This window comes from Onychomys torridus, chromosome 7 (assembly GCF_903995425.1).
Source record: "Onychomys torridus chromosome 7, mOncTor1.1, whole genome shotgun sequence".
Taxonomy (NCBI): Eukaryota; Metazoa; Chordata; class Mammalia; order Rodentia; family Cricetidae; genus Onychomys; species Onychomys torridus.
Window position 1 is genome coordinate 106,291,048 of NC_050449.1, and position 15,349 is coordinate 106,306,396.

The following is a 15,349-nucleotide window of genomic DNA, read 5'->3' on the forward strand; positions in this document are numbered from 1 at the left end:
CTTCTGTGCATTTCTTTATACCATAAAATAATTAATGCTGTGAGTAGTGCATTTCCAGGACATGACATTGGAGGAATCACATGAGACAGGATCTGGTGGGCCAAGCTGCCTGTTATGCTAGTTATAACCACACTGTCTCTTTCTTCTACGTGAAATTCTTTAGGATGCAAGTGATTGGTAGTGCTAACATTGAGGTATCTATGTGCTAAAAACCAGAGTGAATAAAGTAACCTGGTCTCTATTTTTTTCCTTGCCAATTACTTTGCTTTATAGCTAGTTCTCAAAAACAACTGTTTTTAAAGGAAGATTTCTCAACTTTCTTGACAGCCGCTGTTTCATTCCTGTTATAATGATCAATTAAGTCTTGCTACTAAAAGCATTTCTTTTTACCTTCCAGTCGTCCTTTTTCTTCTAAATGGTCTACAGCAAATCCGTCAACTGTGGCTGGAAGAGGTAATTGCTTCTTTGAGTAAGAGTTATAGCCTATTTTGTCTATAAGCAGTAGCCTTTAAACTGCTTTGATGTGATCTGCAATGAGAAAATATTTTCATAACCCATGGTCACACATGCATGCACACTTACTGTAGCGCTGTGTGCTGTGTATAATCTGAAGCTTTGGGAGGCAGTGCTTGCCCAGCCTTTTGTGATGTTTCCTGTTCTGTGTCGTTTCTTTAAAATGCTCATTAGGACCCACTCAGCTGATTTCACAGCCATTAACGAGTCATAGCTCATAGTATGCTAAAAGTCCTTTTAAGAACTGAAACTAAATTTCAGAAGTGTTTTGTTTTGTTTTTAACTTCAGAAGTTTAATGACTTGGCACAGACTTCCCAAGAGTAACAAAGCTCCATTAATTTTTCAGCATCACTTTTTCTAGAGTAACTTTTCTTGCATTTTCTAGTCGTCAAGAATAATAATGCTGTCATGTGTTTTAGTGTTTCATTTTCCCAAAACTGACCTAAACGTCATCTCTTCAGATACCAAAACAGACCTGTCAATTTTATAATCAAATTCACCATTTTCCTGTAAAGACAAATGAAGCAAAGAACTACTCAAAATTGCTGAAGAAAGCTTTGTTGTATCATGACTAACTGAGGCATTTTGACTTTAAAGTGACATTATAGTGCTACCCATTTGGCCACTGCTGCCTTGTGGATCCTGTGTTGCTCTAGACTATTAGCACATGATAGTTTAAAGTACTTGTGTCTTCATTTCGTTGGCAGCAATATAAGTAACACTGGCTACTTTGTTTTCTGTAGTATCGGTGGGAGGCAGCAAAGCCAGCTCCCTTCCAGGAAGCCTGCAGCGTTCTCGAAGTGACATAGACGTGAATGCTGCAGCTGGTGCCAAAGCGCATCATGCTGCTGGACAAGCTGTACGAAGCGGGCGTTTAGGTGCGGGTGCCCTGAATCCAGGTTCCTATGCATCACTTGGTAAGACAGCCAATTGCATTCTTCCCTGATCTCAGTGAAGAGAATGTGATACGTCACACCCATTTCTAGTTCATTCTTGCTTGTTAGCAATGACTCAGAGAACTCTCAGCCACCTTGTTTCTGCTCTTCTCCATTGTCTTCCTCCTCATCTTGATCAAACATTGTTCTTGACTCCATGATTGCTGTAGAATTTTCCTAACTGCACAGATGACACACTACCCACTGGTTACCAAGCGAAGGCACTGGCTTTGTAATCAGTTTCTCTGTTTTCTTGATCTTACTTCTATTCCTTTACCTTTGGGGACAAGGAGGTCTGCAGAGTCTGTGTCTAATCAAAGCTTAGACAAACATTCCAAATGCTGTTTGCAATTAGGTTGTTTTTTGTTTTTTTGGTTTTTTTTTCCTGTATGTTTTCATATCCATCAACTTAAAAGTTTTAGGGCTGGTTGTCCATGTTGTGTCTCTGCTGCATACTTCTTTCTTGTTTGCTGTTGCAGTGATGGAACATTAAGCAGATAACTTACTGGCATACAGTTAAGAGCATAGAGATTTGGGACATGTGTTTGTATGTGTGCTAGAATGGCACTGTTGCAGAGTGATGAAGTAAGGGTAGATTGCTCAGTGCATGGTGTTGAGATGTGCATTTCACAATGTTCTAAGTATAAGTTATAACTATTACACAAAGTCAGTGTTCTAGTACATTCCAGATGACCAGAACCTTGAATAAAACTGTAAGACAACTGTTGAGGATGGAACAGATAAGAATTCATCTAATCTTACATCACAGAAAAAAAAATGTCTGAATATAAAAACAACCATGGTGAAATGTCTTAGATTTAAGTCTAATGTGAAAATATAAAAATCAGGTAGCTGTGAGACAATTTTTGTCACATTCCACAAAAAAAAGATAAGATGGCATTGTTTTCCAAGACAAATACAAATGTGCTTACATAGATCATAAAAATAGAAGACATATAACAGCTGCCTATAAACACCAGAACAATTGTTGGGTTTTGACCATGGTCAAACAAGTTAAAAGACCTATAAATATAAAGGGAAGTTTAGTTAAATGCCCACTGTTGATGAGAATGTGATGACCAGGCCCTTATTGAAAACAGTGCTGAAGTGAATTAATGATGGTACACTGTTTTCTAAATGGCAGTTTAGTGCATGAAACCTTTTTAAATGTTATGAGTTTAGATCCAGGGCCATTTAGTTGTCTTAGTAAATAAAGGCAGCTGCTGCCAAAGCTGATGAACTGAGTTTAACCATCAGGACTCACATGATAGGAGAGAACTTAACTTCTATAAATTGTCCTCTGACCTCCATAGTGTTCCATAGCACCCACTTGTAATATAATAATTAATAATAATAATAATAACTCAAAAAGTTTTGACACAATAATCTAGTATTTAAATAATCACACCAAAAAATAAAAGCAAACCAACCTTCCACTCCAGAACTTGGTCTGTTGTTTTATGCCCTCATAATCTGATTGTCTTTAGAATTCAGACATTCCCATTGCTCTACCTGTACATTGTTTGCTAAATATGATCTTAGGCTATTTTTAGCAATATAATAATTATGGTGTCATGTTCTGATGATACACATGGTCTCCATTCTACTCATGTTCCTGACTACAGACATTTGAGTATAGATGGTGTTTAGAAAGAATGTGGCACTCTTAAGATCCATGGAAAGTACTGGAAACTCTGGGTTTAGCTTTGTTTTAGTTTTGTTGTCTAGAGTGGGGAGTAGATCCCCTTGAGGTGTAGAGACTAAAATGGCCTCTGCCTCAAGAAAGCTGTGAGGGGTTGGCACGGAGGGTTCTGTCAACCTAATGGAATAAATGAAATAAAAACTACTTTATTTAAAAAAAAAAAAAAAAAAGGAGGTGAAGAGGAATCAAAGGAAAGAGGAGGAATCAAAACAAACCAAAAACCAGGTGTGGTGGTGCATGCCAGCCAGGGCTACATAGGGAGATGCTGTTTCAATAAAATAAAAGGGCATCAAAACATGGCTGGGGCCCAGGCAGTAGTGGTGCACACTTGGGAGGCAAGAGCCAGATGGATCCCTGTGAGTTCAAGGCCATTCTGGTCTCCAGAGCGAGATCCAGGATAGGCACCAAAACAACACAGAGAAATCCTGCCTCTGAAAAAAAAATATATGGCTAGGGAGATTTCTCTCAATGGGTAAAGCACTTGCTACACAAGCTTGAGGATCTAAGTTCAGATCTTAGCACCTCCCTAAAGCTGGGCATGGCAGCACACACCTTACGTCTGTCCCTACACATCCCTGTGCACTTGTGACTGGTAGGCTCTGCTTTCTTCTACATTGAGCCTTATTTATCATGGATGAACATACAGAATTCAGAAGGAGTATGTCATTCCTTTCCAGCAAACACTTCCTGCATTTAATTTTTAACAAGGCTTCTGACAGGTCCTGAGGATCTGGTAGTTCTGCATTCAGGTTTTCAGTCTGTTCATATGTTGGTGAGAAAAAAGAGACTAAAAAAGAGGTTTGTTGGCTTTCCTGCATTTTTGAGTTGAAGTTGTTGTGTGACCCAAGTATTTAAGAAATAAAACAGCTAGGGTAAAATGGGTATAGAAAGAAAGAGTAACATTAAATTCCAGACAGTCTTTAGTCAGTTGCCACTGGTTAATTTGCTTTTGTTTTCTCTAAAGCACTGAATTTCTGGCAGAAAGGACGCTTGAGTGTTTTAAAATTTACCTGTTAACTTCTGTAGAGGAAGCTTGGTATCATACAAGATGGTCAGAATGTGTATGTGTGTGTGTGTGTGTGTGTGTGTGTGTGTGTGTGTGTGTGTGTGTGTGTGTGTTTATATTGGAGGTATAGCTCATGATAAATGCTTACCTAACATGTATGCATATTTTTACACATATTCTTAATAAAGCGTTTATGGAATTGCTGGAATGGAAAAGAAAACAAATAGTTTTGGTAAGGTCACTTGGAGAAAAGTGAATTTGTGGTTGGTTGTGGAAAAAGTTGGCTCTGGAACCTGTGCATTATTCCCAGGCTTGATGGACAAGAACAGGGGTTGGAGAGCTCTGAAGCTCCTTACGACTCTGCACTTTCTCTCCTCCTCCTCCTCCTCCGCTCCTCCTCCTCCTTCTAAAAAGATTTTTGGAGGTGGTGCAGCTTCTGTGAAAGCTTTGAGGAATGGGATGTAGATAGCAGGGCTGGGAGGCAGCCTTGCTGTGGAAGGCAACAGTTTCACAGAACTGGAGGAGAAGGAAGTAGAGGGAGTGGTAGTTTCAGACATGGTATTTGCAGCAGCAGGTGGGTATTAAGGAGAGTGTCATTGGAAGATTGTAATTTTCTGCTGGGAATTCTTGGTCCAAGAAATGACTTTAGGTTTTGAACAGTCACTGATTGGGCTATAGGAGGACGGACATTTTTGAACTTGGCATAACTACCATACATTTGGGTCTCGTGGCTGAGGTTTATTAGAGAGAAAAGCAGAACCAGTAGGGAGAAAGCCTTGTCTAGTCATCTGGGTGTCTAATGTATGCTTTGTAGTTCTTACTCTAGGGCTGAGTTTAGGAAGACTCCTTCCTCTGACATGAATGCTGCAACATGTCAACCAGCGTTTCTGCCAGAGAAGCTCCTTTAAGACTTCTTGTCTAGGGTGGGGTAGGGAGAGAGACTGGTCATATTGGCTTTGCCTGCTCAGCAAGCCACAATTATCAGAATTCCAGACACCCAGAAGAAAGTAGATGCTTGCCACAAATCATACTGTTTGAAAATGGTTCAGGCAGACTGCTGTGCCTCTGCTGTCACTTAATCTTGTTACTATAGGGGGCATTAGAGCTGAGTTAGTGGAGGCCAGCCTCACATACAGGACTTGTTGAAGAGCAACAGCACCCAAGCATGGTGGTGTATACACTCGACTGCAGGGAGACTGGAACCAAAGGATTGTGACCCCAGGCCTAAAAACAAGAGCATTGTTGGTCCTACTATGTTAATTCTCTCTTGTGCCAGACATTAAAGGCCAGGTCTTCAGTAGTGCCATCTGACCATGCAGCTGTGTGATTTTTCTCTACAAACTCATGAAATAGAGAGAGAGTTCTTAGATTTACCCATGTGTGATTATAGGAACTGAAAGTTCAAAGAAAAGATGGGATTTGTGAGCAGCCAAATGGCAAGCTGAGCCTGTACAGTGAATTGTTGTCTTAAAAAGGGTGGGGGTGGTGTATGGCATCTTTTCTCTAATATACTAAGTTGTCCTCTGTTCTTTGCTTGCTCTTTCTTCAAAGAGGATACTTCTGACAAGATGGACGGTAAGAGTTATTTTATAATTCTTTTCCACATTTCTATTGGGTCCTTGTTTATTCTCTTATAACCTTCTGAACATATACTACTTACCATGAATTTTCCTGTGGAGATGGCGATGTGACTCACTGGTTGAATTGTGAGTTGCAGATATCCATTTTCATCTCCTTGCACGTTTTGTGCAGCTCAAGTCAGTTTCCTAAAATACTTCTCAAGAACCCTGGAAAGGGGACTCAGTATAGTTTTAAGTTCTTATTTTCTGTTACAATACTGGATTCAGAGGGAGGAAAGGGCTCTGATAAGTCTTTTGCTTTCACGTATGGGACATTTAATTAAAACTGAAGTTTAAACTTTGCTTTTTAAATTCCAATATTAAAATTATTGCCGTTTGTCTAGAGTCACTTTGGTTTAGTAACAAGTCTGTACAGTGTTCTGTGTGACAATAGAGAGAAATCATCACAACTCGTGTTAGCTGGGAATTTGAGCTTTCTTAAAAAATTGGTAAAAAGACACTAAAACAAGACACCTTTTCTACTAATTGTTACATAGACTCTACACATTGACCTCAATTTTTTTTCTATTTTAGTGAAATGGAAGCATTATTTAATCTCAAGTTGCCAACATGATTATTATTTTTAGTATCTCTATTTTAATGTATGTCATAATTTTAAAGTTTTGAATGAAATGACAGCCATCAGGAGGGGGGATCTCTCTCTCTCTCTCTCTCTCTCTCTCTCTCTCTCTCTCTCTCTCTCACTCACTCAGATGTACTCAAACCTTGATATTGCTGGAGTATTTAGAAAATCTATCACTTCCCAATCAAAGTATTTCTCTCATTTGGGTCAGAATCAGCAGCCTTTTTGAGGCATCACTGATGGTGTGTGTCAATGACCTTTAGTAGTAATGAGTTCTGATATGTGTACTTGTACATTTTCAGCAAATTGCACACACGTTGTAATTAATTCTGTTGAGTAAACAGCTGAGGACTATTGTTGGGTCTTTGAATTTGCATGTGCTTTGTTGAAAAAATTAGGCAAATGAAACCTAGGTCATGGATTTGATTTCTACACTAGCCAGTTGGGTTTTTTTTTCCCCCTAGTTCCTTTATGGGTTACCTTTTGAAAATGAACAGAAAAGATTTCTGCTTTAAAAAAGTCTATATAAACTTTTATTTGCAAGGAAAAGTAATTAAAGACTTACATTGTTTTTAAGTAATTAATTTCTCAGATTTCTTCTACCCTTTTAAAATTTAAGAATGAAATAAAGAGGTGTTCACAAAGAATTTTGCTATTTTTAGTTGTCTGGTTTTACGTTTTTTTGGTGTGAGCTGTGAATCAAATTCTGTCAGATTATTTTTTTTGTCATTTGAATGTTTTCAAGGCTATAGCATATCTAACTACAAGTTATACTCTGCTTTTACCTTTTCACATGAATCTTGGGGGAGGGGATTGCCAGGTAGCATTTTCAGAATTTGTTGAAATACTGTTTTATTTCTCTTATTTAGGAACAGCATCTGAAGATGGTAAGAAGTGATATTTTGTTAGTAACACAAATACCTCTACCACACTGTTTTCATTGGTAGGACTTAAACTAAACAGGCTCATTTATCTACAGACCTTTGTCATTTACCAGCTGTGACAGCTTCTGCATTCCACATTTGGTTGTGTTCATTGTCTGTGAATTTTTTTCTAATTCTTCATCATGCAGTTTTGCTTTATATCTTGGATCATCTCATGCTAGAAAAACATAATTGCTTAACATGTTTAATAATATCTTATATATAATTTGATTTTTCCCAGTAATGACAATAAAAATACTTTTATTTTTGCTTTTAAAAAGGTTAATGCCAAGTCATTTCTGCTTTGTAGGAATTCTGCTTTATCATTGGACATCAAATACTTTTATTCCATCTATTTTGAAATGTATCTTTTGATTTTTTAATCAGTGACTAGGTAATTGGTCCCTGATTCAAATTGGGTTTGAGAATATAACTACTTGTTGCATATACTTTCCTGAGTCAATTCACCTTCAAAAAATATTTATTCCTTCTGAATTTGTAGAAATGAAGTCAATTTTTATATTTATCTTTCCTGAGAGTTTTCTCATTAAAGCCTTTTGTTTTGAACATGATGTTTTTTGTCTAAGTTTGACATGGACAACTATTAACTATGTGGTGTGCTTAAAATAGTTTTCTGTTTTAAGTTTAAATTGAAGTACTCTAAAAATGTGAATTCTGATACCGAGAATGAATGGCAGCTTACTTCAGCACTTATTAATTTAAAGCATTAGTATGTGGCTAGAATGCGGATGAATTCTTTATTCAGAAATAATCACTAGGTCTCTCTGCACTGCTCTTCAGTTATGAGGACATTCTGTCCCACTAGAGCCGACTCCTAAAGGCTGGGGCTGCAGTGTGGGCTCCCAGGGCTTTGCAGCTGACAGCACTCAGGCCGAGCCCATGAGCCCCTCCCACTCCTCTGACCTCACTCAGGCCTTCAACTTTAAGTCCTGCTCTTCAGTGTGTTCTTTTCTAATCAATGTGGTTATATTGCACTAGTCAGAATTTTGGAATTTCCTACAAATTGTACTTCTTATTTAAAAGATTCTAAACACTTTTTATTTTTAACTGTGTTCAACATCAGTGTGGATCTGTTTGGGACTTGCTGGAGAGCACCAAAGTGCCTAGCAGTGAAGATTTTACTGCCACTGGTTCTTCTTACTGGCAGCTTACACAGATAGTAGTTTGATGAACTTAATTTCTTTAGTTCAAGAGCTCTAGAAATAGCCAGGTAGGGCTGACACATGTCTTTAATCATGCAGATCTCAGTCAGTCTCAGGCCAGCCTGATCTACATAGTGAGTTCCAGCAGGACCAGAGTCCCTGTCCATTCCCCCTTCCCCCCAAACCTCTCGAAATACAGTGAGGGTATTTGTAGTCTGGTTTTACAGAGGGCATGAGGTGGAGGTAGAGGAGAAAGGAGTGCATCTCGGAAGAAAAGGAGATGAAGTACCAGCTCTCTGCAATATATACTCTCCTTCCTGAATTCCTCCTAGGAAAATTGTTTGTCAGGAGAAAAGAGTGAGCACATCCCTTTGTACCTGTTGCCATCTGATCTAAAAAGATAACTTGGCTATGGCATCTCTTCTGCAGACCTCTTTAGAAGTACACTGTCAGTTAAAAAGATTGCTTGGGGTTGTTGAAAACTATGGGGCATATTTGAGAACAATCTCATTCCCTAAAAACTGGAAATTTGGGGGAGTTTTGTTTTGCTTTGTTTTTGTCTTATGTAAACCAGGCTGTCCTTGAACTCAAAAAAGAGATCCACCTGCCTCTGCCTCCTAAAGTTAAAGTTGCTTACAACCACACCCAGCGTAATTAGTTATAACCACTACATTAGTAATACCAAACTAAGGATGAAAGTCTTCCGTAGTTTGAGTTGATTGTTACATAGAACATGTATAAAGCAGTATATACGTGGGCTTGGTGATATACAGACTGTAGTTCCAGATACTTGGAAGCTAAGACAGAAGAATCTCCTAATCCAAGGAATTCCAGATAAGCCTAGGTGAAATGCCATCTCAGAAAGCAGACCCTAAACTGTGTACTTTTACATTTTTTTTTAAAGAATCTGTGTGAAAGAAAGATTTTCTTTTAATGATTATTTATTTGCGTTGGTGCATTGTGTAAGGTTGTTGGATCCCCTGGAATTGGAATTACAGACAGTTGTAAGCTACTATGTGGGTACTGGGAATTGAACCCCAGACCTCTGGAAGAACAGTGTTCTTAACCACTGAGCCATCTCTCTAGCCCCGTACTTTTACATTTTTAAAAGATGTATAATATATAAGTAATGGCTGCCTGATTTCAGAAGTTTTTTTAAAAAATACTTGAAAATAGTGGAGATCCCCCTTCTTAATACTAAATACTATTATAGGAAATATTTTAATTCTGTTAATATTTATTCCTTAGGTCGAGTGAGAGCCAAGCTTTCTGCACCACTTGCTGCTGTGGGGAATGCCAAGACTGATTCTAGAGGAAGAAGCCGGACAAAAATGGTGTCTCAGTCCCAGCGTATGTACTGCTCATCAGTCTCTCCGTGTTCGTCAGTCTGCTAGGAAGGATGTGTTTCTTTATATTACTGTGTTAGGAGATGAGCAGTGGATAAATTCAAAGCTGATTTTAAAAGCAACAAGCTACATACTGAGTTCTTGTTCTGGTCTTTAGGTTCATCATCACCTGACAAAAATGAAGGTATTTTTTTCAATGTTTCGGGTCAGTTGTTGTGCATGTTTGGGATTTTTTTTTGTTTTTTTGAGTGGGTGTTGTCTTGTGTTTATATTAGTAGGGCCACATCATTGATCCACCATTTAGAAAGAAAATCTTCATCTTCTATACAGATGTTTGCATGGAGATACTTTAGACACAAATCTTTCAAGTCAAGGTTCACATTCTACTCAGAAACTTGCAGGTGTGGAAAATTGTGCCGTTAGAGGCAAAATGATTTCTAAGTATTAGATAAAAGATATTTCTATCTAGCAGACACTATGCAAAGAGAAATAAGTAGTCTCTTCTTACTCTCCCCAAAATTTGTTAAATCATCTTAAATCTTGGTCAGTGTTTTGGGCAAGTATATACTGACTTAAATGAGAGAAAAAAATAGGCTGAAATAACCAATTCTAGCAAATATAATGTGATATTTGAGGTTTATGTTCTTACTGTTTCATTGGTCACTGAGTTCCTTAAAAAAAAAAAAAACAATTAAAAAGCACAATTTTAGGACTAGGTAAAATGAATCATCTGTTTCTGTATTTTCAAACAAGTAACCCATATATAATGGCATGTTTAATTTGAAATCATTTCTTCCATTCCCTCTTGACTAAGAGATTGTCCTCAGCACTCTCTCTAAAATCAGATAGTTTTTCTGAAGAAGTAATGATTAGGGTTCTTCTGTATAACCTAATTAATTATCTTAAAAGAATAGGTTTAAAGATGATTGTCAGGTTGTAGATGTCCCATTTGTTTTATTAGCCTGGTTCCTGGATCTTGGGATCAGGGGTGGAGGCAGGATGGAGAATAAGGCTCAGAGAGACACTAGGGCCCTTGAGTCCATGTCTCACAACACCCTCTTTCCAGCATGAGAATGCCCAGCAGACTAGCATTAGGAGCTTTCCACAGGAGTCCTAAACTAAGAGGAAAGATTTGGTAGAATTTGTTTTCCAAATGAAGACTACTTATAGATAGCCAGGATGACACATGGTCCTATGTGTCATAGGACAGATCAAAAGTGGATGACAATGCCACATTCTCCTGTGAGTCTGTGAGCTTTTGGAGTGATTCTTAGAATACATTAATTAACAATGTAGCCTCCCTTCTCCTTGAGTACTGTCCAGACCAACATCAGTATAGCCTGGGAGCCGGTTAGAAATACAGGGTCTCACATACTACCACGGACTATTGAATCTGATCACTGATTGGTCTGTGCTATAGTAAAGTTGGAAGACTTTGGAACTATAATGCCCAAGGTGGAGTCCTGGCTCTTCTAGGTTAAAGTTACTTTATTCTTCTGTACCTACCCATAAAAGGAGAAAGATAATAGCATCTACCCCATAAGACTGTCATGAGCATCAAATAATAGAGTATATTTAATGCAGTTAAAACAATGTCATCTTGAGAGAGTAACTGCCATGACTGTTACCTGATTAGAGTGTCCTTGTTAGGCTGGAGAGACAGTTCAGCAAGAGCACTGGCTGCTCTTCCAGAGGCCCTGGGTTCAGTTCCTAGCACCCACATGGCAGCTCACAATGGTCTGTAACTCCGGTTCTAAAGGGGATCCGATACCCTCACACAGAGTCTATATAGGTAACACACCAGCACACATCAAATAAATAAATAAATTAGCCTTTAAAAAAAAGATAGTCCTTGTTATTATTCATAATAAAATGAAAACTGAAACTCATGTTGCTGTTACATATTTCTATACCCGGACATTCTTACTGCCCTCATGAAACAGACATAAGCACTAAAGTTAGAATGTTTAAACCTTAAAGAGAATCACAAATTGTCCAGGCCCAGGGTTTAAGGATAAAACTTAATTGTGAGATAATTTTCTGACTTCTTCGCCTTTGTTGGGGCCCTCTTTTTCAATCATTGCAACTTCAGATCACTGGTGAAAAATAGAATTATTTTACATTTGACTTGTTAAACCTCAGAGGACTTTAAGATCTAAAGACATTCCCACTATAAAAATCAGTCAGGTCTTAGATCATATTAGAAAGATTTTATTTGTTTGCTTATTAATTTGAGTGAGTATGTGTCCATTTCAGATTCTTGATTAAAAAGATGTGTGATTTGTATGCAAGTTTCTTCACAACCTATTTGGATAGGAGTATTACTATGCCCTCCACCTTCACTTTGTTGTAGTGACTCATGAGGGCTTGCATGGTTTTGTATTCTCATCTAGTGGAGAGAGAGAGAGGGAGAATGAATGAATATTTCTTGGATCCAAGCAGGTGTGTTGAGCTTCACCAGAAAAAAAGAAAGCAGACCTAATGGAGAGACTTGTAGATTTACTTTAAGAAGAACTGTGTCCTTCCTCGCTCTGGTGGTGACTGGTGGCGTACAGATGATGTACAGCCTGTCATTAGCCTTCTCCCTTCCCCCCACCTCTTGCTTTTTTGTGAATCGTAAGAAAGATTAAATTCGTAGCTTTTTCATCTCCTTTTTTCTTCAGCTATAAGATGTGGTATTTGTTCCTATATCTAATTTCCAATTAAATGTTTAATAACAAAATCGTAAACATTTACCGACGTAGATTTGGGACTCCCCTAATGGACAAGCTGAAGAGTGTGCATTGACTTTGCACTTTCATTTCGTCTGCTTTGCACATGAGTGTCAGCTGTACAAACTGTTAAGTGTGCTGCTTTTGTGACCGGCATTTGTGCTATGGGATTTTTTTAAAGTTTGCTCTTTTTTTGTGTTAGGTTTTTTTGTTTTTGTTTTTGTTTTTTTCTTGAGAACTGACTAAAGCTTTGTTATTTCCATCTGCCATCCATTTTAAACTGCTCCTCCCCTCTTGGTGGATTATAACCCTTACCCTAATTCTGCCTTTACACTTGTTCAGGATCACAATCTGCTAATACCATTGGTGGTAAGAATCTATAGACTTGATGTGTGCACCTGTTGTTTGCTCACCTGTTTTCATTCACAGGAATGAGGTCTATTCAGCAGAAATTCCTATTTGATAATATTCCACCATTCTGTGACTGTACTGAAGCAAAAACTGCTAGTCGTGAGTTCTCTTTAGCCTGTCTTTCTAATACTGTGAAGGCCCTAAAAAATTTAAATTATCCAAGTTGACTCTACAGATGTAAATATTAAGAAGAGAGGGACCCATAGTAACATTTTGAAATTCAGCAACATGAAAAAATAGTTATCTAACTTCAAGTTTTGCTTGTGGGACATTTTTGTTCCATATTCTTCTCTAGGGTGATCATACCCTTTTCTTCAATTCTGGTGACTCTGCTAGACAAAGAGACTCGGTATTTAATTTTAGGTATAAATGATTCCGAGTTATAGGTGCTGGAAATATCCTAGTCTCCCAGGAGAAGAGAAGATATGCTTACATGAAATGAGTATTGCCAACTTTATTCCTTAAGGAGAGGGCATGACTGTGTTTAAGTATCTAGAGATTGAACTTGCACACTTTTAACCATTTCAGTGAATGCAAAGTGTAATACGCTTCTAAACTGCACTTTTATGTCTGCTGAATAGACCCACATTTCATGGAGTTCTCTAGTCTTTCCTACCAGTACCTCCACCCACACATGTGTATTACTGGTTTTAACAGAATTCATACTGGATGTGCTCAGTTCGTTATAGTTTCTATATCATTGCGAGTTTTCTCATAACTTCCATTGGCCTCGCTTGCATTGTGAGTTTGTGGCATGTTGGGTGTTTGGGTGTTTTTGTGTGTATGTTTAGTTTAGATATTGCATGGAGAAAACAGATGCCTCAGATATCCTTCAAAGGAGAAAGAAACCAGATTTGAAGATTCTTCACCTGCAACATCATGAAACTTTTGAGTGAACTATCATTTTAAAATAGACAAATAATTTCCCAATAATTTAGAAATCTTCTACTCAATAAGTAAATTTTTATTGTCACAGGAAGCACTGCTTCTTCATTTTATAGTATTGCTATCCCCGGTGGAATATATTTTTTGTATGTGTGTGCTAATGACACTTAAGAGCTAACCAAGAATATGAATTGGATTAAGCAAACCGTGCCCAGAAAACATAGCAATAAGGACCATAGCAGACCACACCCAGCTCAGTCGTGTGTGTCCTCCTGCACAGAGTAGCACAGTCAGGAGCTTAGAAAGCTTTTGTTTTTGAAAGTTCCCAAGAACCCATTCAAGTTACTTTAAGACAGCTCGCTATAATTTAAAATGGTAACTTCTGTAGGAGGATGAGACAGTCCTCTGAAATGCCTGCCTTGTACACAGTGCCCTTTTGACAGCCAGTGCTCATTCCCATTAGCATTTGACTCTTTAATCTGCTGGTTGGAAATGAGATGAGCAGTGATTTACAGTGTAGTAAATGTGGGTACCAAAGAGAAAACCTTTCCCCTGAAGATTTGTTTAAATGCAAGTTTAACTTTTCTATAATATTACCATTCAGTTAGATTGTATCTTTGAGCTGTCTGATCCATTTTTTTATTCAGCATACACATAAAGCACTTCAGTCAACATAGTCATCCCCTTTAACAAAGGGAGCCCATGTGTTTCTAGTTTAAAAATGGGTTTCTTCCCAAGTATGGTTGTACATGCCTACAATCCTAGCACTTAGGGGTAGAAGCAGGAGGATAGTTTCAAATTCTAGACCAACCTAAAATAGTCAAGAATTCCCTATCTAAAATGCATCTCTTAATGCTGCTTACTCCATACCCAGATCTCTGGGAGTTGTTCTGGCTCTCCCTCTCTATCTCCCTGACTATATCTCTGACTTCTTTGGCATTTCCCTGGGAGTTCTGGTCTACCCTTAGTACTTGTGTGTCCTAGAATGTGGCCAACCAAGGGCTCTCTGCCTTCAAATAGCAAAAACAAAATTCTCTTTTTCAGCTGGCCCAGTTTTGTCAACATTTAATTTAAATTTAGTGCTTTTATTTATTCTTTAATAACTTCATACATTGTATACTATGTATATGGTTATACAGTGTCCCCTACCTTTATTCCCAGTCCCTTTATCTTCCCCTTCCACCTTAACAAAACATAAATAAAAGCCGGGCGGTGGTGGCGCACGCCTTTAATCCCAGCACTCGGGAGGCAGAGCCAGGTGGATCTCTGTGAGTTCGAGGCCAGCCTGGGCTACCAAGTGAGTTCCAGGAAAGACGCAAAGCTACACAGAGAAACCCTGTGTCAAAAAACCAAAAAAAAAAAAAACCATAAATAAATAAGTGGCTGAGTCCTATTAATGCTACCAGCATATGTATGTGTGAGGAGGTGACCTACTAGGGTCCACACCATGGGGAAAGAAAACTGACTCTCCCTTCCCCATTAGCCATCAACTGCCAAAAGCTCTTCAGGTATGGGTGGGGCCTCCTGAGCCCTTCCTCCATCGATGCTGTG

General features: G+C 38.4%; 1 protein-coding gene across 34 annotated transcripts in view; it reads left to right on the forward strand.

Annotated features, from left to right (window-relative positions):
- Positions 1-15,349, forward strand: part of Clasp2 (cytoplasmic linker associated protein 2) — a 198,664-nt gene that overhangs the window by 120,408 nt on the left and 62,907 nt on the right. For 14 of the 34 annotated variants that reach the window (XM_036192037.1, XM_036192044.1, XM_036192041.1 and 11 more), the window contains 5 exons: positions 398-453; positions 1,258-1,431; positions 5,709-5,732; positions 7,229-7,246; positions 9,694-9,795. In XM_036192037.1, the coding sequence (XP_036047930.1) occupies positions 398-453; positions 1,258-1,431; positions 5,709-5,732; positions 7,229-7,246; positions 9,694-9,795 (374 nt within the window). Of the gene's footprint in view, positions 1-397; positions 454-1,257; positions 1,432-5,708; positions 5,733-7,228; positions 7,247-9,693; positions 9,796-9,948; positions 9,976-12,844; positions 12,872-15,349 lie in introns of all 34 variants that reach the window. The other 20 variants (XM_036192030.1, XM_036192036.1, XM_036192031.1 and 17 more) reach the window with 5 other exon arrangements.